Source organism: Delphinapterus leucas, chromosome 4 (assembly GCF_059928025.1).
Source record: "Delphinapterus leucas isolate spDelLeu-1000000601 "Yukka" chromosome 4, BTC_Dleu_Yukka2, whole genome shotgun sequence".
Taxonomy (NCBI): Eukaryota; Metazoa; Chordata; class Mammalia; order Artiodactyla; family Monodontidae; genus Delphinapterus; species Delphinapterus leucas.
In genome coordinates this window covers 44874971-44901177 of record NC_143132.1, presented here as the reverse complement: position 1 = coordinate 44901177, position 26207 = coordinate 44874971, and the positions used below count along the sequence as shown (strand labels likewise).

The 26207-nt window shown below is 36.5% G+C and overlaps 1 protein-coding gene across 1 annotated transcript in view; it reads right to left on the bottom strand.

Annotated features, from left to right (window-relative positions):
• The window catches only part of LOC111175797 (ephrin type-A receptor 6-like), a 148504-nt gene extending 139956 nt beyond the window's left edge, over positions 1 to 8548 (bottom strand). Inside the window, exon 1 of the mRNA XM_022575658.3 lies at positions 8170 to 8548. Coding sequence (XP_022431366.2) covers positions 8170 to 8548 — 379 coding nt within the window. The remainder of the gene's footprint in view (positions 1 to 8169) is intronic.
• Between the last annotated feature and the right edge of the window lie 17659 nt (positions 8549 to 26207).

Genomic DNA, 26207 nt, shown 5'->3' with positions numbered 1-26207 from the left:
CGATAATTACCTTAAATGTAAATGGACTAAATGCTCCCACCAAAAGACACAGATTGGCTGAATGGATACAAAAACAAGACCCTTATATATGCTGTCTACAAGAGACCCACTTCAGACCTAGAGACACATACAGACTGAAAATAAAGGGATGGAAAAAGATATTCCATGCAAATGGAAACCAAAAGAAAGCTGGAGTAGCAATTCTCATATCAGACAAAATAGACTTTAAAATAAGGACTATTACAAGAGACAAAGAAGGACACTACATAATGATCAAGGGATCGATCCAAGAAGAAGATATAACAATTGTAAATATTTATGCACCCAACATAGGAGCACCTCAATACATAAGGCAAATACTAACAGCCATAAAAGGGGAGATCGACAGTAACACATTCATAGTAGGGGACTTTAACACCCCACTTTCACCCATGGACAGATCATCCAAAATGAAAATAAATAAGGAAACACAAGCTTTAAATGATACATTAAACAAGATGGACTTAATTGATATTTATAGGACATTCCATCCAAAAACAACAGAATACACATTTTTCTCAAGTGCTCATGGAACATTCTCCAGGATAGATCATATCTTGGGTCACAAATCAAGCCTTGGTAAATTTAAGAAAATTGAAATTGTATCAAGTATCTTTTCTGACCACAACGCCATGAGACTAGATATCAATTACAGGAAAAGATCTGTAAAAAATACAAACACATGGAGGCTAAACAATACACTACTTAATAATGAAGTGATCACTGAAGAAATCAAAGAGGAAATAAAAAAATACCTAGAAACAAATGACAATGGAGACACGACGACCCAAAACTTATGGGATGCAGCAAAAGCAGTTCTAAGGGGGAAGTTTATAGCAATACAAGCCCACCTTAAGAAGCAGGAAACATCTCGAATAAACAACCTAACCTTGCACCTCAAGCAATTAGAGAAAGAAGAACAAAAAAACCCCAAAGCTAGCAGAAGGAAAGAAATCATAAAAATCAGATCAGAAATAAATGAAAAAGAAATGAAGGAAACGATAGCAAAGATCAATAAAACTAAAAGCTGGTTCTTTGAGAAGATAAACAAAATAGATAAACCACTAGCCAGACTCATCAAGAAAAAAAGGGAGAAGACTCAAATCAATAGAATTAGAAATGAAAAAGGAGAAGTAACAACTGACACTGCAGAAATAAAAAAAATCATGAGAGATTACTACAAGCAATTCTATGCCAATAAAATGGACAATCTGGAAGAAATGGACAAATTCTTAGAAATGCACAAACTGCCAAGACTGAATCAGGAAGAAATAGAAAATATGAACAGACCAATCACAAGCACTGAAATTGAAACTGTGATTAAAAATCTTCCAACAAACAAAAGCCCAGGACCAGATGGCTTCACAGGTGAATTCTATCAAATGTTTAGAGAAGAGCTAACACCTATCCTTCTCAAACTCTTCCAAAATATAGCAGAGGGAGGAACACTCCCAAATTCCTTCTACGAGGCCACCATCACCTTGATACCAAAACCAGACAAGGATGTCACAAAGAAAGAAAACTACAGGCCAATATCACTGATGAACATAGATGCAAAAATCCTCAACAAAATACTAGCAAACAGAATCCAACAGCACATTAAAAGGATCATACACCATGATCAAGTGGGGTTTATTCCAGGAATGCAAGGATTCTTCAATATACGCAAATCTATCAATGTGATAAACCATATTAACAAATTGAAGGAGAAAAACCATATGATCATCTCAATAGATGCAGAGAAAGCTTTCGACAAAATTCAACACCCATTTATGATAAAAACCCTGCAGAAAGTAGGCATAGAGGGAACTTTCCTCAACATAATAAAGGCCATATATGACAAGCCTACAGCAAACATCATCCTCAATGGTGAAAAACTGAAAGCATTTCCACTAAGATCAGGAACAAGACAAGGTTGCCCACTCTCACCACTCTTATTCAACATAGTTTTGGAAGTTTTAGCCACAGCAATCAGAGAAGAAAAGGAAATAAAAGGAATCCAAATCAGAAAAGAAGAAGTAAAGCTGTCACTGTTTGCAGATGACATGATACTATACATAGAGAATCCTAAAGATACTACCAGAAAACTACTAGAGCTAATCAATGAATTTGGTAAAGTAGCAGGATACAAAGTTAATGCACAGAAATCTCTGGCATTCCTATATACTAATGATGAAAAATCTGAAAGTGAAATCAAGAAAACACTCCCATTTACCATTGCAACAAAAAGAATAAAATATCTAGGAATAAACCTACCTAAGGAGACGAAAGACCTGTATGCAGAAAATTATAAGACACTGATGAAAGAAATTAAAGATGATACAAATAGATGGAGAGATATACCATGTTCTTGGATGGGAAGAATCAACATTGTGAAAATGACTCTACTACCCAAAGCAATCTACAGATTCAATGCAATCCCTATCAAACTACCACTGGTATTTTTCACAGAACTAGAACAAAAAATTTCTCAATTTGTATGGAAACACAAAAGACCCTGAATAGCCAAAGCAATCTTGAGAACAAGAAAAGGAGCTGGAGGAATCAGGCTCCCTGACTTCAGACTATACTACAAAGCTACAGTAATCAAGACAGTATGGTACTGGCACAAAAACAGAAAGATCAATGGAACAGGATAGAAAGCCCAGCGATAAACCCACGCACATATGGACACCTTATCTTTGATAAAGGTGGCAGGAATGTACAGTGGAGAAAGGACAGCCTCTTCAATAAATGGTGCTGGGAAAACTGGACAGGTACATGTAAAAGTATGAGATTAGATCACTCCCTAACACCATACACAAAAATAAGCTCAAAATGGATTAAAGACCTAAATGTAAGGCCAGAAACTATAAAACTCTTAGAGGATAACATAGGCAGAACACTCTATGACATAAATCACAGCAAGATCCTTTCTGACCCACCTCCTAGAGTAATGGAAATAAAAACAAAAATAAACAAATGGGACCTAATGAAACTTCAAAGCTTTTGCACAGCAAAGGAAACCATAATCAAGACCAAAAGACAACCCTCAGAATGGGAGAAAATATTTGCAAATGAAGCAAATGACAAAGGATTAATCTCCAAAATTTATAAGCAGCTCATGCAGCTCAATAACAAAAAAACAAACAACCCAATCCAAAAATGGGCAGAAGACCTAAATAGACATTTCTCCAAAGAAGATATACAGAATGCCAACAAACACATGAAAGAATGCTCAACATCATTAATCATTAGAGAAATGCAAATCAAAACTACAATGAGATATCATCTCACACCAGTCAGAATGGCCATCATCAAAAAATCTAGAAACAATAAATGCTGGAGAGGGTGTGAAGAAAAGGGAACACTCTTGCACTGCTGGTGGGAATGTGAATTGGTTCAGCCACTATGGAGAACAGTATGGAGGTTCCTTAAAAAACTACAAATAGAATTACCATATGACCCAGCAATCCCACTACTGGGCATATACCCTGAGAAAACCAAAATTCAAAAAGAGTCATGTACCAAAATGTTCATTGCAGCTCTATTTACAATAGCCCGGAGATGGAAACAACCTAAGCGCCCATCATCGGATGAATGGATAAAGAAAATGTGGCACATATATACAATGGAATATTACTCAGCCTTAAAAAGAAATGAAATTGAGCTATTTGTAATGAGATGGATAGACCTAGAGTCTGTCATACAGAGTGAAGTAAGTCAGAAAGAAAAAGACAAATACCGTATGCTAACACATATATATGGAATTTAAGGGGGAAAAAAATGTCATGAAGAACCTAGGGGTAAGACAGGAATAAAGACGCAGACCTACTGGAGAACGGACTTGAGGATATGGGGAGGGGGAGGGGTGAGCTTTGACAGGGCGAGAGAGAGTCATGGACATATACACACTAACAAACGTAGTAAGGTAGATAGCTAGGGGGAAGCAGCCGCAAGGCACAGGGATATTAGCTCGGTGCTTTGTGACAGCCTGGAGGGGTGGGATAGGGAGAGTGGGAGGGAGGGAGACGCAAGAGGGAAGACATATGGGAACATATGTATATGTATAACTGATTCACTTTGTTATAAAGCAGAAACTAACACACCATTGTAAAGCAATTATACCCCAATAAAGATGTTTAAAAAAAAAAAAAAAAAAGAAAAAATTTTTAGACAGTGTTATCCCAAACCCAGAGCAAAAAACATTTAGGTGATCAATGCATATCAATGATATTTTATATTTCTATTTTAAACACTAATCATAATGACTAATTACACAATGGCTTATTTCAATTTGTAAATGCATAATAAAATTGCATTCTAGGTTTTTATACTTATGGTAAATAAGAAAACATGAGATTACAATCTGCACCTTTACAACTATAGTTTATTGCTGAAAATAAATTTTATATAAGTGAAAGGTATTTTAGAAATATTCTTTATAAATCATTCAGTTTTCCTTATTTAACACAACGTTAAATATTTTCAGTAAAGTTCACTCTTGACCTTTCCGAAAATATTTCAATTCCTCCCCTTCAATAAATATTAGAACAACAGACTTATAGTTTGTGAACACTTATGGAAGTTCAACTAATTTGGGGCTATGAATTTTATTAAGCAGATATTTTTCTGCTCACCTATGTTCACCTGTATTTACACACAACTTAGTGTATTTTACACTCAATTCATTCAAATTAATAAATTCAATGAAACTAATGATTCAGACTACTGTTTTCCTTGTTAATTTCATTTGTCACTGAATTTCCTGGGTGGAGGAGAAAGATCAATTCACACAATCTAGGTAGTAAAATGAGCTCTCTAGACTCTCATATTCAAACCATATTTTGATTTAATATATTATTTGAGTATTGATTATTTTGGGAAACATGAGTCACACCCTGAGAGATGCATCAACTCTTAGACTAAAGCAGAGTAATCTCTGAATTAATGGATCCCTGGTGGCTACTAACCACTGTTATTGATACACCTGGTTACTTACATATGAAACAAGATTGTATTTTATATTCTCCTAAGTATCCTACTAGTACGGAAATAAAAGTTTACATATATTAAGAGGGTAAAATCTGTTATTTTTACATAAAAATTACCAACACGAAATAAATACTTATTTCCCTCTTATAAATAGAGGGAAGACTAATGGAATAATAGAAATCTGAGTACAAATCACACTTTCACTCACTTAATCAGATGAAGTGATCTAGGAAGCAACTCTACTTTTTGATGGATTCAAGGAGGTCTGGGTAACAGGAAGAGAGAGTCAAACTGATTTGTCTTTATAGTGCAGAGCTTCACAGCAGTTAAAAAAACAAGAGAAGAGATGCTTCCTGTACTCAAGTTACTCTTAGCACCATCTTAAGCACCAGGTTAAAAATGAGGTAGTTCACCTTTTTGATAGTTTTACTATGCCTACGTATGGAAAACTAGGAAATGGGAAGAGGGTGATTCCTTCATTCAACCATGAAAGATTTTATATGATTTGGTAAAAATAGATAAATAACATTAAAAAGTTTACCTTGTGAATATCCTTAATGAGAAGGCAAATTAAATAAAAACGAAATTTTACCCTCCATAACAAATTTTAAAAATAAAACATGAATTCCATTAGCTCTTAGGATGAAAAGTTACTAGGAAAATGAATACAATATCCTTAAAATTAACTATTCATCATATTACTGATGTTTATTATTATGTGTAAAAGTCTGATTTATATTTTACATTAGTATTTCTATATTGTGTACATACTATAATAATTCTGTAATACCTCATGTTTTCAATGTTTACAAATTGGTAAGATATGTTGATTCATGTCATCTATTTATGAAGCTACAAATAAGAAAATATCCCCCAAGTGTTCATAAAAATAACATTTTGAAGTTCCACATTTTATTAACTATTAGCGTGATGATTTCAGTATTTGAAAATTATCTCAAAGTATTATTAGGCATAATTTCTAATCACTATGACTTTAGGCTGTAAAAAGCATTTTATGAGGAATCATTTGTGTCTGATGAAAAAAATCTGAGCATATTTTCTCTATAATCTTCTGTTGAAGAACTTCTCTAAATTTTACCCAACTTAGCCTTTAGGCACTATATTAGCCAAGTGTAATGCATAGCCTGTGTTTTTAGCATGTTAGGACAAGTTCAAATTAAGAGTTTTAGGAGACTACCTTTACTTATCTTATTTAATTGTTGGGTAAACTGAGTAATACTAACACTGTTAAGCTAACTTATAAAAACACACATAAATTACATATAATTGGTAAATATTTTAGTTAAAATGTCTTTTAAAAGTATGAGAAAGTCATTAAAATAGATAAAAATTACTGCAAAAGGTTAACAAACAACTTCTCTATGTCCTTAAATTTAATATGAATAGCTGAAATGTCATATTTTAACATTTGACACATTTTGGTAGAATGGCACTTTAGTCATGTGAAGAGTGTAACATGTGTTTTATTTATGTTGGTATCCTCAGGGCCTTGGATGGTTACCAGCACTTAATGAAAAAATATATGTTGATTTAGGGAAATGATTGCAAGGAAATAACTGTTAAAATATCTCTAGTAAACTTGACTTCAAAGTATACATCTCTTTAGTAGCCCTAGAGACATTTGGTACAACATAAATGTCTGATCTTCCAATTATTAAAAATTTCCTCTCTCCTTTCAATGAAAAGGTCAAATAATTACACGTTATTTTTAACAATCTTCTATTTTCAGAGGTAGATTAAGTAACTACCCCTTTGATATTTAATGCCAATATTCCTTGAAAACAAATAAGGGATGTGTTTGAAGGTATACACCGCCATAGGAGAGTATGGCACTATAGGTGGTACTCATATGATACATCCTCACAGGCATGATGGTTGTGTAGGATTTTCAAATTGACATATGCATTTGTGATTGCAATTTGGCAGGTCAAAAAAAAAAAAGAGAAAGAATTAGAAAAACATGTCAAAAGTACCAGTTGTATAAATGAGAACAATTGAATATTGATTCTGAATAATTCTAACAAATTGGTCATACATGTTGATAACAAAAAAGAAGGCTGTGTTGTTTTGCCTTCTCTCTCAACCTTCTCACCTTGCAAAAACGATGCACACTTTCATGTCATCTGACCTCCATTTATATACCTGCAAATTATTTTGAAGCCTTATATGTTGAATGGTAACTACAATTGAAGTTGTATATTTGAAATATTTGTAAAAGTGTGACATAACAGGTAACATCGGTAGTCATCACAGTGCCAGTGAGAGCATCAAGCCAGGTACATGCTGGAAAACTTTTACGGTTGTTCATCTCTTAGTCTAGGAGGATTTAGATTATGCAGGTGATGTTTTTTTATAGATCCTTAAATATTCATAGCAGAAATCCAATGAGATATGTCTCATAAAGATTGTTGGATAGAAGGCAAGAAAATGTTCAAAAATTCTCAGTGCTTTCCATTCAGTAAACCACACTTTCACTTTTCACACACTATTCATCTTCACTTTACCACTTTACCTGACTTTATAAATAGGATATTCACAACTTGTTAATTCACACCTAACACTTATCCCCCGGCCCCTTTGGGCATCTGGGCTAGAAATAATTCGGAATAATTTCCAACAAGTCTACGTTCGGTCTGGATGGGGTAAAGGGGTTGCAGCTGGGCGAGGGCGGCTTAGTTTACCGAAGGCAAAAGGCTAGTATTTGGCCAGAGGCTACAGCGAGAGCGATCTGCCTTCTTGAAGGCATGTGGGAGATACCTACATGTTACCGTGCTGTGAGCGACCGCAGAGAGCCAGAAGTCTCCATTAAGCCTGTGCCACAGAGCCTGACCTCCAGCGCAGACCGCGCAGCGGGGAGCGGCCCGCGGCCGCCAGGGCTGGGACCCAACTGCTGCTGATGCTCACGCATCCGTTTAAATTCACTTGGAAGCAGAAGGGACCGGAATTCGTGAGGTCGCCGGCCCCGGCCGATGTGGACAGGGCGCTCTGGGGAGGGGACACCCTCTACCCCCTCGTGTAGAGAGCCCGGAGAAGCCTACCCCGGGACGAAGTTACCTGCAGAAGGCGACCAATGCACCGGTCCTCAGAGCACCCGCCTCCTCCCGCCCCCTCTCGCTTCTGCGCCCCGTCCCTTACCTTGGTTGTTGGAGACGTGACTGCAGTCGCCCGGCCAAGCTGTCAGCAGAGGCAAGAAGAAACCAAATTGCAGAAGAAATTCCCGGACTTCGCTGCCCCCCATGGCTCTCCCCGGCTCTCTTCTCCCCCTTAAAGAGAAGTGGCAGCAGCGCAGCCAGGTGTTCCGCGTAGGGTACGGGTCCCGGTCCACGTCTTCTTCCTCCTCCTCTTCCTCCTCCACCCGGCCCACAGGGGGTGTCCCGGGGCGCCCCCCGCGCGAGGCCCCGGGGGCAGGGCACGAAGGTCCAGGCTGCCCAGGGGCAGGCGCAGCTGCTTCGGAGGAGGACGCTGCCTGAGGCGCCAGGGAGCTCCTGGCGGCTGTAGGCGAGCGGAATTGCATCCACCACCGTGTCCCGCTCGCGCGAGGACTATTCCCTTGGGCCCGGGAGAGCGTGCGCGCAGGAGCTAGCTCTGGCTGTAGTTTGGGGGAGGGGAACGAGGGGGCGGAGGAGGGCGCCTCACGGCCGGAAGCGGGGGAGGGACGAGGACCAGGTGCGGCGGGTAGCTCCTGCAGCTCTGACGGCCCGAGCGCCTCTCCGGACTGAAGTAGACTCTTGCAGAGCCAAAAGCAAGGAGGGCACAGCAGCTGTGAAGGGGGCGGGGGCCGCGGGAACTTTCCTCCGGCCAGTGCGGCACGAGCCGAACGACTGAAAAGGCTCCGCGGGGCCACGAGCTGTGCGAGCGAGCTACCGAGCTGCGCCCTCAGCCCCTCGCCTAGGTGGCGACGGCACCGACCCGCAGAGCAGAAACTTGCAGCTCGGCCGCGTCTGCGCCGCGCTTCGGCCTCGAGAACCGCTTCCCCGGCATCTCTGAGGCCGCACTTAGTCCCCCAAGCACTTTGCTCCCCATTTCGCGGCAGCAGCGTCCAGCGTTTTAGGGCTAGTCAGCTCCCAACACGGCTACCCCCGACTTCTCTACATTTCTCCCGCCAGAGGGGGGCGAGTGCTGTGGGCAAACGCACCGGGTCCGGGATGAGCTTGGCGGTGGCGGACCAGCCTGACCACTCCTCAGCACGGGTCGCCCAAACTTGCCCAGTAGGGCGAGAGCCTCAGCTTTGCGGCCGCCTCCGCTGCTAGTCCTAGGAGAGCGAAGGAAGAGAGCAAGCATCAGAGGAGAGTCACATCAGGCTGGATAGGGACGGGTGCCTGGCACCACGGCTCACTGAGGTCTTCTCGTCGCCGTGCGGCCGTGACTTCGCAGTGGAGGTCACGAGCATTGTCGCAGCCGTGGGCGCTGGGATTCCGGGGGCCCGGACCGCCTGCAGCGTGGCGGCGTCGGACCTCGCGCTCAGAGAACCCACGGGCTGAGCGGTGCGTGGCCACATCCACAGCGGCGCCGAGTGCCTGCGAGTGAACAGCTGTCTCCGCGCACCCTCAAGCCGCCCCCTCTCGGCGCCCACTCCCTCCCAGCGCTCGGGTCGGTGGGAAGCCGTGGCGGCCCGCTGCCTGCTGGGACTACGCGGCCCTCGCCCCCCAAGGTTGGGAGTAGGGGCCGGGCAACACAGGTGCTAACAGGGTGGGGTCTCAGCGCGCTTGGCCCTCACGCTCTCGCCCCGCGGCCTAGGCGGGCCTAGAGGGCAGGGCCCGAGCTGCGAGCGCAGCTGAGCTCCGCCAAGACTCGCGCTCTGCCCTCCCTCCTGACAGCCGCCGCTCGGATGCTGCCAGTTCGGCGCTAGAGGGGGTTAGTCGACAAGAAAAATGCCTCCGCTGCTCTCAGGTGGAAGAAGCTCATCACGCGGAAGGAGGAATGCGCTCAGGTTATACTTCACGCGTTTGTGAAGGGCGCGCCAAGGAACCCGTGTCACTATCGTGGGGGTTCTGTAATACATTTTTGCTGTTATTATCATCGTTTTCTTTCTTGAAAAGATTTAGGGTATTATAGTCGAGTGAGGTCGAAAAGCCCTCCTCAAAACTCATCAGAATGTTTTGAAGAAAAATGTATGGCAATGGAGAAAAGTGAACCTAGAAGAGAAAACAGCGATATTGTAAAGAGTAGAGGATATTTTCCTTCCATAGGGCAGAGGGAGGGAAATGGCACAGTGGCGAGATTTGGGAAAGGAGTAAATGAAGGAGCAAAGGGTCGGCGTTCGACGCTTACAGAATTCTGGAGGAGAAAGCAGCCTTCCATTCGACGCGTTTCAGCGCTGCTATGTTTGTGTCACATACAGTAGAAGTGGTTTCAGTTATCGCATTATAGTCAGTTGGAGGAAAAGGGAAGGAGAGCAAAAGATGCCGCACGTCTAAGTCAGCTACAAAAAGAGAAATGTGAAATGCCAGTGATTTTGAGACTGAGGAAGGTTTCCGATTGGTGACTGTGATTCCACTTTCATTAGGAATTCAAACACTGCCTCTCTTTAAACGTGTCCACGCTAATTTAAATGTATGCAAATCACTTCTGAAAAGATAACCAAGTATGGAGTTTATATATTAGTATTTAAAGGAGTAAAATCTGATTTTGCTACTGATATTACCACTCTTACAGATATTGACTGGTCAATATCATTTGCAATATGCTTTTGCAAAGTCAGTTTACAATTTATAAACTGTAAAATTAAAAGACTATGTTATAATATAAATCATTATGCTTAAATAAGAGTTCTTAAAAGGGTTTGATGATTCAATATACTAATGTTTTGATTTGAAATAATCTTATTTACTGTCAAAGAATATCTTTTCATGACCTTTTTATAATTAAATTTGAATTCCTTATGTTTAAATGTTTAAATTCACTTACAGTGGATAGTTTTATAGATGTCATTAACAACTCACTAAGAGAAAAATTTTGGCCAAAGAAGACACTCCTTATAAATGCCAAAAATATGCTATATTCTGTTAAACTGAAGGAATGTATAACACTATTTATTAACTTAGAAATGTAAACTATGTTAATCTATTTCTAAACTTCTAGTTTTTAAATTAACTAGACTTACAAGAATTTTTGAATGGAATACCACTAAAAAGAAGTTGTTTCCCCCAAAAACCCTAGAGTAAAAATATTTTACTATCAAAATTTTAACTTAAATTCTGATATTTCGCTTGAGTATTGCATCTTAGAGACTATATTGTAAAGAGAACACCATGGAGATTCTTTAAAATTGGGCTGCTAGAAGGAAAAGGCTCTAATGAATGGAAGGAAGGAAGGAAGGAAAGACGGAAGGATAGAGGGAAAAGAGAAAGAGTAAAAAAAGAAAACCTAAGATTTATTTCTAGGATTCACACTTATTTCTAAATCATGATACAATATTTCCAATTATGGTACAATTTCCAAATTAAGGTACAATATCATGGTACAAACAAACTGGTATTTACTTCAGAGTAACAATAAGAGCTGAGTAACCTGGATTTGTATCCTCACGCCTACCTAAAAATTCACCTACAATTCACAATTTTTGTTTGTTTAAATAAATCATTGTCAGGCATGACATAATATATTACTTACCTGGTCAGATAATTGAAAGTCATAATCTGATTTTCGTTTTTAAGAAAATAAATAATTACAAGATTTTTCTAAATATTAAAATAAAACATACTTCATGTTTTAGACACTGTTTTTTGCATGTGTAGAATATAATGGCCTTTTAAAAACTCATCTCAAAGAAGATGAATTGAAATGTAATCTTCTTGATCTTCGTGGGTTTGACATGATTATCAATTTCAAAACAAGATTGTAAATAGAATTACCATAACCATCTAACCATTTGTGTTATACATTTTATATTTATATATACACATACATACAAACATACATATGTAATGTGTATATGCATATTCATTCCAAAATATTTGTTGAGCTCTTTTTAATGCTCAGGTCTCTTCACTCAGAAGAGTTAATGGTGATATGAGTAAAAATAATTTGTTTTCAAAAAGTAACTTTTTATTTAAAATATAGTCATGGTTACCTTATGTGAGCTAGAAGCAACTGCACTTAACAGAAATGTACTTCCTTTTTGATTTTCTAGCAGTGTTGATATATTTGCTGACATGTGACAGTTTCAAAATTATAAGCCATTCAATGAACCAGATGTAATATTCACGTAGATTTATCTGCACTTGTCTGTTTGAATCATACCTATATTCAGAAAAGCATTCATGTCTAATTTTTCAGTACTATATTTTTCAGAATTCTTCTGTATTCTCTAAGACCATTGTTCTTCATGATATATGTGGTCTGGATTCAGGTAAGAATGATTAAATTTTTATTAAATAAAGAATATATGACACTAAAAACTAGTCTAAGCTTTCATTTATAGCAGAAATAATAATATTCACAAATACTATTTGCTTTTTAAATGATGAGAAACTTAACCTGCAATTAATTCCTTTGAGAAAAAAAAGGAAGGATTATAATGTTTAATACTGAGCATATTTCAAGGCTTGAGAAAGTCCTAAGTATTTTATTTTGGTAAAAGAGTAAATTAATCCACTTAAATCTATAATTTGTGTCCTCTAAGGTCAAGATAGAAGCAACATGAGTAAAAAGAATATTGATCCACAAGTATGTCAAAAGGTTAGGTCTAAAATATTCATTTTTACTTAGAATAGGTATCATTAAGTCTTTTTTGTTAATATAAAATTTAGAGACATGCTCTAAACAGTATTATTGTTTTCATTTCATCACCGTTAAATATAAATTAATTAAATGATTGTATGTTTTAGCATGCATACAGCTAAAGTAAAAAAAAAAAATCCACAAAGTCAAATATATATAGTTAATTTGAGGCCCTTTGCTTTAAGAGAATGAAGCACATACACTATTTACTTTGGAAAATTTTTTTTGATATTAGAAGGTAGTTAATATTTTTCTGGAAGAAGATATTCAAAACAGTGCTGGATACTGTATTGTTAGCACGTCGAATCTTAAAAACCTCACAGAAAAAAAGCAACATGAGGCTTCATAAGACATGAAGACATGGTTTATTCTGCTGTCATATTGCATTTTCTTCTTATATTGTATGGTATTTTATCGTAAAAGGAAAAATATATACATTACATATATCATGTACATATCTTATATATGTAATATGCATTGTGAGTGTATTTTAATTCAGTGAAAACATACTCTCTAGTACTTTTCTAATTCAGTAACAATTTACTAAGCAAGATTTTCCTGTGCATTTGTGCTGAGCATTATGGGGAAGGCACAACAATTATTTGGATTTAGTTCCTAACAATCGGAAGTTTATATTGTATTAAAGGGCACAGACATATGAATTATTCCAATACAAACATTGTATATTATCCCATAATGGAGTTCCAAATTATTGCAGTTATGTAAGAGGAGAGGAATCACACCCTCACCCTCTAAGGAATGAATCTCTACAGTTACTATTTTGGCTTGAGTTAAACTTACTCCTGGTATGAATTGATTCTGAAAGCTAGTGCACGAACTTCTATTATATCAAGTATAATAAAGTACTAAAGGTTATGCAAAATGGCCAAATAATTCTATTAGATTCAAGTAACTTACAATTTTTAAATGAAATATACTTAATAGTCTGTATGACATCAGGTATCCACAAAAAATTATTTTAACTAAATTATGTAGAGAATTTTTAATAATATATTTAAATTTATTTTATTTTTACTGGTGATATATTATCATTTATCTTTCATGCCCCAGAATGATCAGCTGTGTCAAAACAACTTTTTTTGATTGAATTAGAATAAATACCATTAAATATCATATTCTAAATACCAAACAAGGAACAACTAATGAAAGAAGTAAAACTATCTTTAAAACAATCCTTTATATGTTGAAATCTGCATGATTATTTCCATCATAATGAATAAGATAATATCACAGGACTGTTGCTATTAATTTCTCTTCAAATATTCAAATTAGCCTATCAAAATAAACTTAGTATTTATTTAGTGCGCTATAGTGCACTATATCTTGGTGTACTAAGACACTTCTAGCCCTGCTTCAGGAAAAGGCAAAGCTAGGTTTTGCAATAAAAATACTTTGGTATGTCAAATAGTTAAATTTATAAATAATATTATCCATATTAATAACCATTCTCACTTAAACATTTTAATTATTTTTGTATGAATAATGCAAAACATTATTTTACTACAATCAAAATGGAGATAGATTAAAAGTGTCAGATAAAGAGAAGTGATTCCTTAATTACCTCTTAAGCTGGATTTTGTGGGTAAGTTTCTTTTTATAAAAATGTTTTCTATAATATTTCAGTTTAGTTTGAAATCAGCTACCATGTTTGCATTTTTGACGTTCTCTTGGTTTTTTTTTTTTTTTTGGTGTATATTAAACGATTAAAAAATAAAAGAACAGGTCTTGACTGACATATCATTATATTTCCAAGTGAGCTTAAACAACCCAAAAAACTTAATATACCTAATATTTACCTTTTAAGTCAGGGGTTCTATATCATTTTAATCATAGTGTGTTTCTTTACCATGGCTGTTAACATGTTTACATGGAAGATAAACATTTCTTAATATATCCTTATAATTATCTGGTAATTGCAAATTCTATATAACTCACTTATACCAATCCTTTGATAATCAGCATATGGTTCTTCCTATCCTTGCCTAACTTTGTTTTTTTGTTTTTTTTTAAACATCTTTATTGGGGTATAATTTCTTTACAATGGTGTGTTAGTTTCTGCTTTATAACAAAGTGAATTAGTTATACATATACATATGTTCCCATATGTCTTCCCCTTGCCTAACTTTGAAACACATTCCAATCTCCCCAAGGACCTCGAAAAATCTAAAGAGCAGAGAACGTTTCTTTTAAATCTCTACCAAAAAATGTGCTAAATAATTTGTGTTTAAATACTAATAATATTTATCTTTTAGGTCAAATTTACTATCTTTATTAACTTTTTTCATAAAGAATAATCTAATACTTACATTTTTCAACTGTAAAAAAGTATGTAGTTGCCCTTTTTCTGTTTGTTAAAGATTATTAAATACTTGAGTCATTTTAACTTTATAAAGTGTTATATATGAATAATAATTAATACATACATGTTGTGCCTATTGTGAGTTGTTGGGGAAATGGTCTTTCACTCCTTGGGGAACTTAACCCCACTACAGAGTCCATGTGAGATTTCTCTAGTATTTCAGTGTTAAATTCCATTCCTGGTTCATAGTATTGGAAGTATACTGAAGCTCACAGTATTTGGAATTCGATTGTAATATATTTTCTATTTTTACAGGTAAAAATAAAATTTTCCAAATAAGTGGGAAAAAAACAAACAAATGCTAGCTTGACTTAGATTAGTTTTAATATATGATCAAAGACTTTTCTTGATTTACTTGCTCCTGATACATTTTGCATCATGGTTTGAAATATATAAGAAATGGGAAGAATATTCAAGCTTGTTTTTGAGTATTTTTATCCAATGGAAAAAAATAAGAAAGTTCCTTGCTTATGGAGAATATGTACAATTTTAAAATAAATATTAAGTGTATATGTTATTTATCTATAACAAAGCTATATGTTAATACTGCCTTATAGAACTTATTGCAATACTAAAAATGTTGTATATAATTCCTGCTCAATACAGTCACCACTAGCCACATTCACATGTAGCTTTTGAGTGTTTGTGACTAGTGTGACTGGGGAACTGAATTTTTTTGTTAATTTTATTAAATTTAAAATTAATTAGCCATGTGTGGCTTCGTCTAGTACATGTGTGTGTGTGCATGCGTATTATAGTTTTATTTCCAATACTTCCACTTCCATGTTGATAATGGGGGAAAATAAGAAATGGATTTGAAAACCATGTAAACACACAATACAACCTTCTACAAGAACAGCTAATTTTTACTCTAAGAATTCTGTTACACACAGTCATGTTTTTCATCAACAAAAATGAAGCTCACTTTGAACAATAACTTTACTACTGCATGTGTTTACACAGTCTTCAAAGCTAGCCTGATACGATGTGCCTTTTGCATATTGCACTGAGTTAGTCAGAAGGCATTAAAAGTAGTTGCTCTGTTAGAAACTTTATTAAAAATCATTTCAATTCTGAGTAGAATTACTTGCCTAACATGCCTAATCATGGATGCTAAACTTTTTTAAATGGTTCAGGAGCTGCCACCACCCTGCTATGCCCACTATGTCTGTTGCACCGTCCTGGGTTCTACAAAACTACAACGACCTGAAAGACTCAATAACAGCAGTAGAGGTTCCAAAACTAATATCCCTACCCAGAGATTTGTCAAAGAAACAGCAAGATTTTTCCATTTAGATGCTAGTATTTATCTTTGTTTTATGTTTTGTTTTGTTTTGTTTTTGACTTTTAAATTTACATATAAAAATATTGTCAGGATCTCATTTTTATTTTAGTAGATTTTTTTTAAATGTGAGGTTTCACAGGAAAGCTGGAGAATGTTTACCACTGTTTTATTAATATTGTCCTAAAATTTGTCACTTGATGATATCCTTTATAACTTTAATTTGGCATAAGAACCAAAGTAAAAAAAAAAAAAGAAAATCCAATAAAAATGTCATCATCTCTTAAATAAATCTTAAAATATAATAAAATAAAAAGTATTAATTTTTATATTTCTTAGCAAAATGTTATATAGTATTTATTGTACTGTGTGCCAGACACTGTTCCAAGTATAAATATTCACTTCAGATAATTTCAAATACTAATCACAAATAGGAATTCAATTACTCTTCAAAGCAACACTCTGAAGTAGTTGCTGTTATTATCATTATTCTATAGGTTAGAAAGCTGAAACACAGAACTGGCCCGTAGTCACCCAGCCGGTAAGTGGTAAAGCAGGGATGTGAACCCAAGCAGTCTGGCTCCAAAAGCTGTATCTTTCATTGTTATGCTGCCTCTCCTGTATCTCTGAATGTTCACCCAAATATACACAAGCATATGCATGTGTAGTTTGCATACATCTGTGTACCTATCTATGAAAAATTTATCTAATTTTATGAAATTAAGCTTAGGTCATAGAATCTTTTCAGTGAGTTTTCTTCCCAGCTGTGACTAAGTTCCCAAGTGACCTCATTCTTCATTCTCAAGGCCCAACATTTACACATTTGTAACTCTTGCCTGTCACCTACAAATTGGCACTTGCCTTTGGCACTTGCCATCTACCTCTATAAGGATTAAATTATGAGTCGCTGCAGCTGCTGACCTTCAACAGTCCCTGAAAGGAGTTCAGGGTGGAGATCAGGAATGAGACACTCTGTGCTCTGGGAAAAACTTGCAGAACAGGTCTTCAGATAGTTAGATATTTTCAGGAGAAGATTTTATGAGCCTAATTCTTGCATCTCCTCTTATCTAAAAAGGCACTAAAATTCTTCATGGTGATTTCTGCTCTTCCTGACTAACAGTAACCTCCATGAGACTAGCAGCAACCTTCTGCCAAAAATATGTGCTTGATTGCATGTATTCCCCCTTCACCAAAATCACATATATACTGACCTTCCCCGCTACCTCTTGGGAGCAGATTCTCAGAGCTCTCTGAAATGTTGTCTCCTAGGCTATAGTCCTCATTTTGCCCCCAAAAACTTAACTCACAACTGTCACATTGTACATTTTTTTTTCAGTTGACATGCCAAATACTTTTTCTCTTTTGTCTTAAAATCGTTCTCTTAAATGACACCTGTCTCCCAATGCTACTAGCTCACATTTATTCAACAATTATGTTATGCATTGCATGCAGAGCATCTTTTCAGGGCACTGAGTATTAGAGTGATGAACAAAACAGACAAAAATGTGCTTACACAGAACTTACACTCTAGTGTTCATATGTTTAAAATGCTTATCATGTGTCTCACTCTAAGTGCATTATACATGCTAGGTCATCTAATATTCACAGCCCTACGAGGTAGGTACTCTTTTTGTACCCATTTTACAAGTGATGAAGCCAAAACATATAGAATACATAATAATAAGAGGCAGAAGCAGTGATACTTACATTTTAAAGAGTGTTCTGTCTGCTCTTTGTAATGCATGTAAGAATATAAGCACAGAGAAGAAATAAGAGGCTTGGGCAATAATTCTGGAGTGAGATAATAGTGGTTTGTCCTAGTGTGCTGACAGGAAGGGAGAAGTGAATGGATTTTCCATATATTTTGAAGGTGGAATGGATAGGACTTCCTACTGATTTGGATGGTGGTTCACGCTATGTTGTTAGTGATGAGAAATGGCTCTAGTGCCTAATTATATATATAACAAATTTACGTTTTTTTTAAAAAAACCTATTCAAACCATAAACTGAGCTATTGAAGAAGGCTTTGAAGCTATGTTTCTACATTTTGAACTATATATTTTCAGAAGGGAAAGTCATTTTGTGCATTCTTAAATGGTACCTAGATTCTGCCCCTATTCTTCTTCTAGAAAATAGTAATAGTAACGTATCAATATTTGTTCATCTACTGTAATAAGTGTACCATCTATTGATGTACTAATGCAAAATTTTAATAATAGGAAAAATTATATGCCGGGGCTCAGGGATAAATAGAAACTCTCTGTATTTTTTGTACAATTTTTCTGTTAACCTAAAACTGCTCTAAAAAATAAAGTCTGTTTTTAAAAAATAGCATTGTTATTTGTCTCTGTGAAATATTTTTTCTATTATTTATATTGTCTCATTTTTATTTGTTTTATATCCCTGGTATATTATTATATAGAACTGGACCTCCTGGTTTGATTTTCTCAAGTCAATTAATCCTTTTTCTATTTGGTCAAATTTTAGCAGTCAGGCTACTTAGACTCCAATCCATCCTCTTATCAGAATAATTAATTCTTTACTCTGAAAGAAACAAAATCCATTTTAAGAACTCTTATCCACTCCAGAAATTCAATTCTATTTCTTTAGAAGTAGGCCCTTGAAATTGTCCTGGGTCATATATTGCTGTCCTTGGTCATTCTATGGGCATAGTATAAAGCCTGTCTCTGGAGCCCCACAGGAAGAATACCTCTCACTTCTGGTCCAAACTTCTATGGATGCTGTATACTGTGTGTAACAAATATTAAAATTGATGTTTTGACACTAACCTGATACCAAGATACAGCAAAGCCAGATTATTACGTGCACTTACAAAGGAACTCTACAAGAATCCACTCCATGTCCCCTTGACCCAGCTGTTAGAAAAAGGATTAGGGCTTAAAGGAGAAGGATTTTGAAGAAACTTCTGTGAAAAAAATCTGTTGCCTTACTGAAAAAATAAAATGGTGGTACAAGTTGAGGAAGATCCATCAGACTACTTAAAGCTCAAAATGTATTTGCTGCATATGGAAGACATAGAAGGCTGATGCATGATTCACTCTTGATATACCTTTTTTTTTTTTACTGCCTGTACCTTAGTGGCATAAAACAAACATTTTATTTTACTCAGGACTCGGGGGGGCAGGAATTCAGACAGGGCACAGCATAGAACAGGACTCATCTCTGTTTCACAACGTCTGAGGCCTCAGCTTGGAAGAGTCAATGGCTGTGGATGACTCAAGGCTTCCAAACATGTCAGGTAGTTGATGCTGGCTGGGACCATCACTTAGGACTTCTATACTTGATACCCCTCCATGTGGTCTAGGATTCTTCAGAGAACAACGGCCCTACATCTTGGGGAGGTATATGAATATTACATTGTAAGAAGAGCATGTTTGCTGGAAGGTCTTGTGGCCACTTTAGAAAGACTAACTAATCTGTAAAATTAAGATAGAGATGCTGCAATGGGAGCAGCCTGAACCTCAATTTGTTGGGCAAAGAATGAGTGGGACATATGAGAATGAATATTCCATCAGGTCATTTTTTTTTTTTTTCTTTTTGCGGTACGCGGGCCTCTCACTGTTGTGGCCTCTCCCGTTGCGGAGCACAGGCTCTGGACGCGCAGGCTCAGCGGCCATGGCTCACGGGCCCAGCTGCTCCGCGGCATGTGGGATCTTCCTGGGGCACGAACCCGTGTCCCCTGCATCAGCAGGCAGACTCTCAACCACTGCGTCACCAGGGAAGCCCTCCATCAGGTCATTTTGAATTCAGTTTCATAGGGATAGTAAAATACTGAGGAACTTCAGTAGTAAAAACAGGAGCTATGTCATCAGGAAAATGCAAATTAAAACAATGAGATACTACCACACACCTATCAGAATGGCCAAAACCCAGAATACCAATGACACCAAATACTGGTGAGGATGTGGAGCAACAGGAACTCTCATTCAGTGCTGGCGGGAATGCAAAATGGTGTACTTTTGAAGACAGTCTGGTGGTTTCTTACAAAACTAAGCATACTCTTACCATACAAGCCAGTGGACCTTGGTATTTACTCAAAGGAGTTGAGTCTTTATCCACACAAAACCCCACACACTGATGTTTGTAGCCACTTTACTCATAATTGCCAAAACTGAGAAACAACCAAGATTTCCTGAAGTAGATGAATGGATAAACTGTGGTACATCCAGACAATGGAGTATTATTCAGTGCTAAAAAGAAATAAGCTGTTAAGTCATGAAAAAACATGGATAAACTTTAAATGCATATTACTAAGTGAAGGCAGCCAATCTGAAAAGGCTATGTACTGTATGATTCCAACTGTGTGACATGCTGGAAAGGGCGAAACTACGGAGGCAATAAAAAGGTCAGTGGTTGCCAGGGATTGGGGGTGGGGAGGGATGAATAGATGGGACACAGAGGATTTTCGGGCAGTGAGAATACTCTATATGATATTACAATGATGGATATATACCATTATACACTTATCAAAACCCATAGAACATACAACATCAAGAGTGAACCATAGTGTAAACTATGGACTTTGGAGAATAATGATCCTCAATGTAAGTCCATCAGTTGTAACAAATGTACCACTTTGGTGAGGGACATTGATAGTGGGGGAAGCTATGTGTGTTTGGGGGCAGGGGGTATATGAGAAATCTCTGTACCTCAATTTTGTTGTGAACCTAAAACTGCTCTTAAAAAATAAACTTAAAAACAAAACAAAACAAAAAAAAGCAGGAGGTAAACACTAGGTTTGTAGAGAATGTGGAATATCATAAGCGTCCAACAGGTATAGAAATGCACCTTCTCAGTTCAAAGGAATGAAAATTTCAGTCACAGACAAAAATACCTGAAATTTTTCCAATAGCAGCTCATGAGAAAGAAAAAGAAAGTCAGTGTTAAACCCCTGCCAGAACCAGAAACAGAGAAGCCACCCAATTCAAGTAAAATTCTTCCTATTCTTTTATATCTCTTCTCTCCCCTGGTGGACCAAACCACAGCTAGCGTAGAAAGCCTTGAATATGAAGAGAGTAGAGATCAACTATACCACTGAACATGAAAGCAGGTAGACTTCTTCAGGACTAACATAGAAGTAGAGTTGAAGGAGGAGAGAAATGTTTTAAGAAATCATACTCTTGAGTTAGTGTTTAATTAGTATTTTGATAGATATCCTGTATTCTAAATAGAGTCTATGATTATGAGGTTAAGTGACTATCCATTGCCTAAAACGTTATACGGTACTCATAGGATATGTCCAAATTTATATGCAAGGCTAGGGAGGATTTCCTTCCCCACTGGAAAAAAATGTTAAGGGACACGAAGAAATCAAAACAGGTTTTCAATTAGGTGACTTTCTATGGGTCATATGTTTAACACACCAGTTACATGTGGCTTACTTTGATCAGGTCTATTAGTCTTCCAGAAATCCACCCATACTTCTGTCTGGTTAATGGCCTGCTAATAGTACTTCTATGAAATTACACACTTTTATTCCTTACTACTAGTAAGGACAGAAAACATGCATCCTCAGATGAACCTTAATCCCAGAGAAATACCCAGTGTCAGATTAATAGAGAATATTGAATACAAGGCTTGCCAACCAATTTTGTTTCAAATTGTAGTAACTTTTTCAGAAGTGAAATTTCTGCCCTCATCTTGCTAATTTTCTGTTGAAATCCTTGCCTCACACACAATCTCCTTCCAGATTAGGCAACTCCTTGTAGGACAATAGTAACTAATTCTAGGTGATAACTGATTCACATGTATTCAAGGCATTGCTTTGTACCAGAGTTGATTTAGGAAATATGAAATTGACCTAGATAAGTCTCTGATACTGCAACTGATGTTATATAATCTATACACTGTTGTTCAGAGATACATAGGTGTGATATTATCCTGCTGAAGAACTGGAACAATATTCCTCAAGTGGTAACCTGACAACAGCAGAAGCACTAGAAGACTATCCAAAGCAATTTAAAAGTTACTGTTTCTGAGGATTCATGCAACTGGTCTGGAAAATGAAATTTCCTAATGGCTAAAGTGAGTCATTTGGCATTTGTGGGAATGCTTTGAATTTTAGTAGAAAAACATTCTGTTAATATTATACCAATAAAAGAATAAGATAAAATATTAACTAAATAGTCCTATAAGCTCATAGTTATTGCAATACTAATTTGAATTTTAAGGGTAGATAAATTTGTTGATAATAAGAGGGAAAACATTAGCATGAAAAAGTAAGAATATTCGTAGATGTATGAAATGGCAAGAATGCTGACAATACTTCTAAAGGACAATTCTAATAGGCTTGCTTATCAAAAACATTTTCTTGTAGAGAAACTTGCTGTTCTTAGTAATGACTGATAAGACCCCTGAGCCCAAATAATGGGAACCATAAGATATTGTAATTTTCCCTCAATGTTTGGAAGATTAACACATTAATATGGACAGCAGATCTTCAAGACAACTAGGCAAAGGCAGTATTGATGTGACTGAATGTATTGTTGCTTGCTGGGAGCTGTGTAAAATATGATGGAGTTTTTCTTAAAATACTGGTGTAACAAAAGCTCTCTGGGAAATACAACACAATTACACTTCATGTTATTTCCAGCTTTATACCAGAGAAAGCATTCAGATAAACTTAGCGGAATATGATAAATAAAAACCTTATGTGCATAAAGGGATGTTCATCTATCTATTTTTAATATATGCATGTATGGAATATATGTTTAATATATCTTTTTTCAATGACAGTTTTAGGTCCACTAATAATCACATTGAAAATCTTGTTTCAATTGAAAATAAGTAGTCAATAGTGAAAATGCAAAATTAAGAAAAGTACAATGACAATGAAAAAGCTATGATTAATTGATTTCTGTTTCATTTCTGTTATATATATGAAAAAAGCAATATTGAGGTTCTTTAAAATGAAAGTCAACGGAATATAATAATTTATTTTAAAAATCCAAAGGATAAATTCACATTTACTGAGTTCTTTAGAGTGAAACTTGTGGGTGGGGGTACATCTAAATAATTTACACACTTGAACAGATTCAAAATTATTTATTGACGAAGGTTTTGCTGTGATGTGTCTCCTCTAAAGCATTCTCATGCAGTCTTGAGATGAGTTTTCATCCATGTGAGAATACTGGTGGAACCTCTTCGGGTACATAATGTCCAAAGATGGCTGCTATCAATTCCTTCCTCCTGGAATACTCATACTCTTCCTCACATCAAAAGATGGAGTTTAATTTCCCATCCTCTTGAATTTAGCCTAATTGTACTAACTTGTTTGAACCACTAGAGGGCAGTGAAAGTGACATCTTGGGACATCTGAGAAGCCTTTCATTTTCTGCCTGGGCTCCTTGGAACGCTTGGGATTCTGCCTCTTGGAACATGACCTACCATGCTATAAGGAACCCGAGCCCCGTGGAGTGGCCATTGTAGGTGTGTTCAACTGGAAGCAGATGATGCTTCAGTTCAATTGTAAGCATTCAGTTGGAAGCAGGTGATGCCGCTTTCTTTTTTTTCTTTTTTTTGCGGTACGCGGGCCTCTCACTGTTGTGGCCTCTCCCGTTGCGGAGCGCAGGCTCAGCGGCCATGGCTCACGGGCCCAGCCGCTCCGCGGCATGTGGGATCTTCCCAGACCGGGGCACGAACCCGTGTCCCCTGCATCGGCAGGCGGACTCTCAACCACTGCGCCACCAGGGAAGCCCTATACAGTGTTTTTATCCTGAAACTGTGTTGCATTTTGCCAAATGCTTTTTCTGTGTCTATTGAAGTGATAATGTGGTGTTTGTCCTCTATTAAAATGGTAGATAAATTCAATTGATTCCCAGATTTTAAACTAACTTGGTATTCCTGGGATAAATCCCACTAGTCATAGTGTGTAATTCTTTTTATATGTTGTTAAATTTGGTTTGCAAATAATTTGTTGAGGAATTTTGCCACTATATTCATAAGAGATATTGGCTTACAGTGTTGTCTTCCTGTGATATCTTTGTCTGCTTTAGGGTTTAGAGAAATAGTGGTCTCATAATGTCAGTTGGGAAGTGTTCTCTCTTCTATTTATCGGAAGAGTTTGTAAAGGATTATTAATAATTCTTTAAAAATTTGGTAGCATTCACCAGTGAAGCCATTTGTGACTGGGCTTGTCTTCTGGGAAGTTTTTATTCAATCTCTTCACTTGTTATAGGTTTATTCAGATAGTTTGTTTTTTTCTTGAGGCAGTTTCTCCAATTTGAGTCTTTCTAGGAATTTGTCTGTTTCCTCTGTTATCTAATTTGTTGGCATACACTAGTTCAGATTGCCTCATAGTCCTTTTTATTTCTTTAAGATTAGTACTAATGTCCTCTATTTCATTCCTGTTTTTAGTAATGTGAATCTTCTCCTTCCCCCCACCCCTTGGTCAGTCTAGCTAAAGATTTGTCCATTTTATTGACCTTTTCAAAGAACCAACTTTTGGTTTTATTGATTTTATCTATTGTTTTTCTATACTCTATTTCATTCATATCTGCTCTAATCCTTCCATGTGTTTTAAGTTTAGCTTACTCTTCTTTTTCCAGTAAGTTGAGGTAGAACACTTTTATTTTTAGTTATTTCATATGGGTGTTTCAGCTATAAATATTGCTCTAAGCAGTCTGTTAGCCACATTCAATAAATATTGATGTGTTTTAATTTCTATTCATCTCAATGCATTTTATGGTTTCTCTTTTGATTTCTTTCTTTGATGCAGCTGTCATTTAGGAGTGTGTTGTTTAATTTTCACATATTTGATTTCCCCAATTTTCTTCTGTTATTGTTTTGAATTTTATCTCATTGTGGTTGAAGAACAACATTATGTGTTTTCAATTCTTTTAAATTTATTGAGGTTTTTTCTTTATGGCCTAGCATATGAAATGTTCCATGTTTACTTGAGAAGAATGTAAATTCTGCTGTTGTTTTTAGGTGTCTGATAGGTCTAACTGGTTTATAGAGTTGTTCAAATATTCTCTTTTCTTATTGTTCATCTGCATCATTTTTCTGGCCATTATTGAAAGTAGGATATTAAAATCTCCAACTGTCTATTTGTTCCTACAATTCTGTCAGTTTTTGCTTCTTGCTTCATATATTTTGAGGCACTGTTATTAGGTGTATTTTTCATTGTTATATCTTCCTTATGAATTGACACATCGTTATAAAATACCTCTTTTTATCTCTATTAACACCTTTTCCCTTAAAGTTTATTTTATCTGATATTAGTATAGCCACTCCAGCTTTGTTATGGTGGTTGTTTGCACGATATATCTTTTTTTATAACCTGTTTCTTTCAACTATTCATAGCTTTAAATCTAAAGGATCTCTCTTGTAAACAGGATATACTTGGATTTCTTTATCCAGTCTGACAGCCTGTCTTTTGATTGTTTAATCCATTCATATTTAATGTTACAAGTGATATAGTTGAATTTATGTCCACTATTTTACATTTTGTTTTGTCTATGTCTCATGTCTTTTTCTGTTCCTCTGTTGTTCTTTAGCATTGAGACTATTTTCTACTGTAACATTTTTATTCTTTTATTGATTTAAAAAATATTTTTTGAGTTATTTTCTTAGAAGTTATTTCCTTTGTATGGAATTTATTTCTACAAAAGGATATTTTTAATGTCCCAAGCTTTTTGGGCTACATCAAAGAACTTTGCCAATAAAATTAACACATGTATAAAATCAATTCAAATATTCACAGATTTTGGTGGCTAATGTATTCATGAGGGACTGAAATTTTTTAATGGAACCACATGCTTTTGTTTG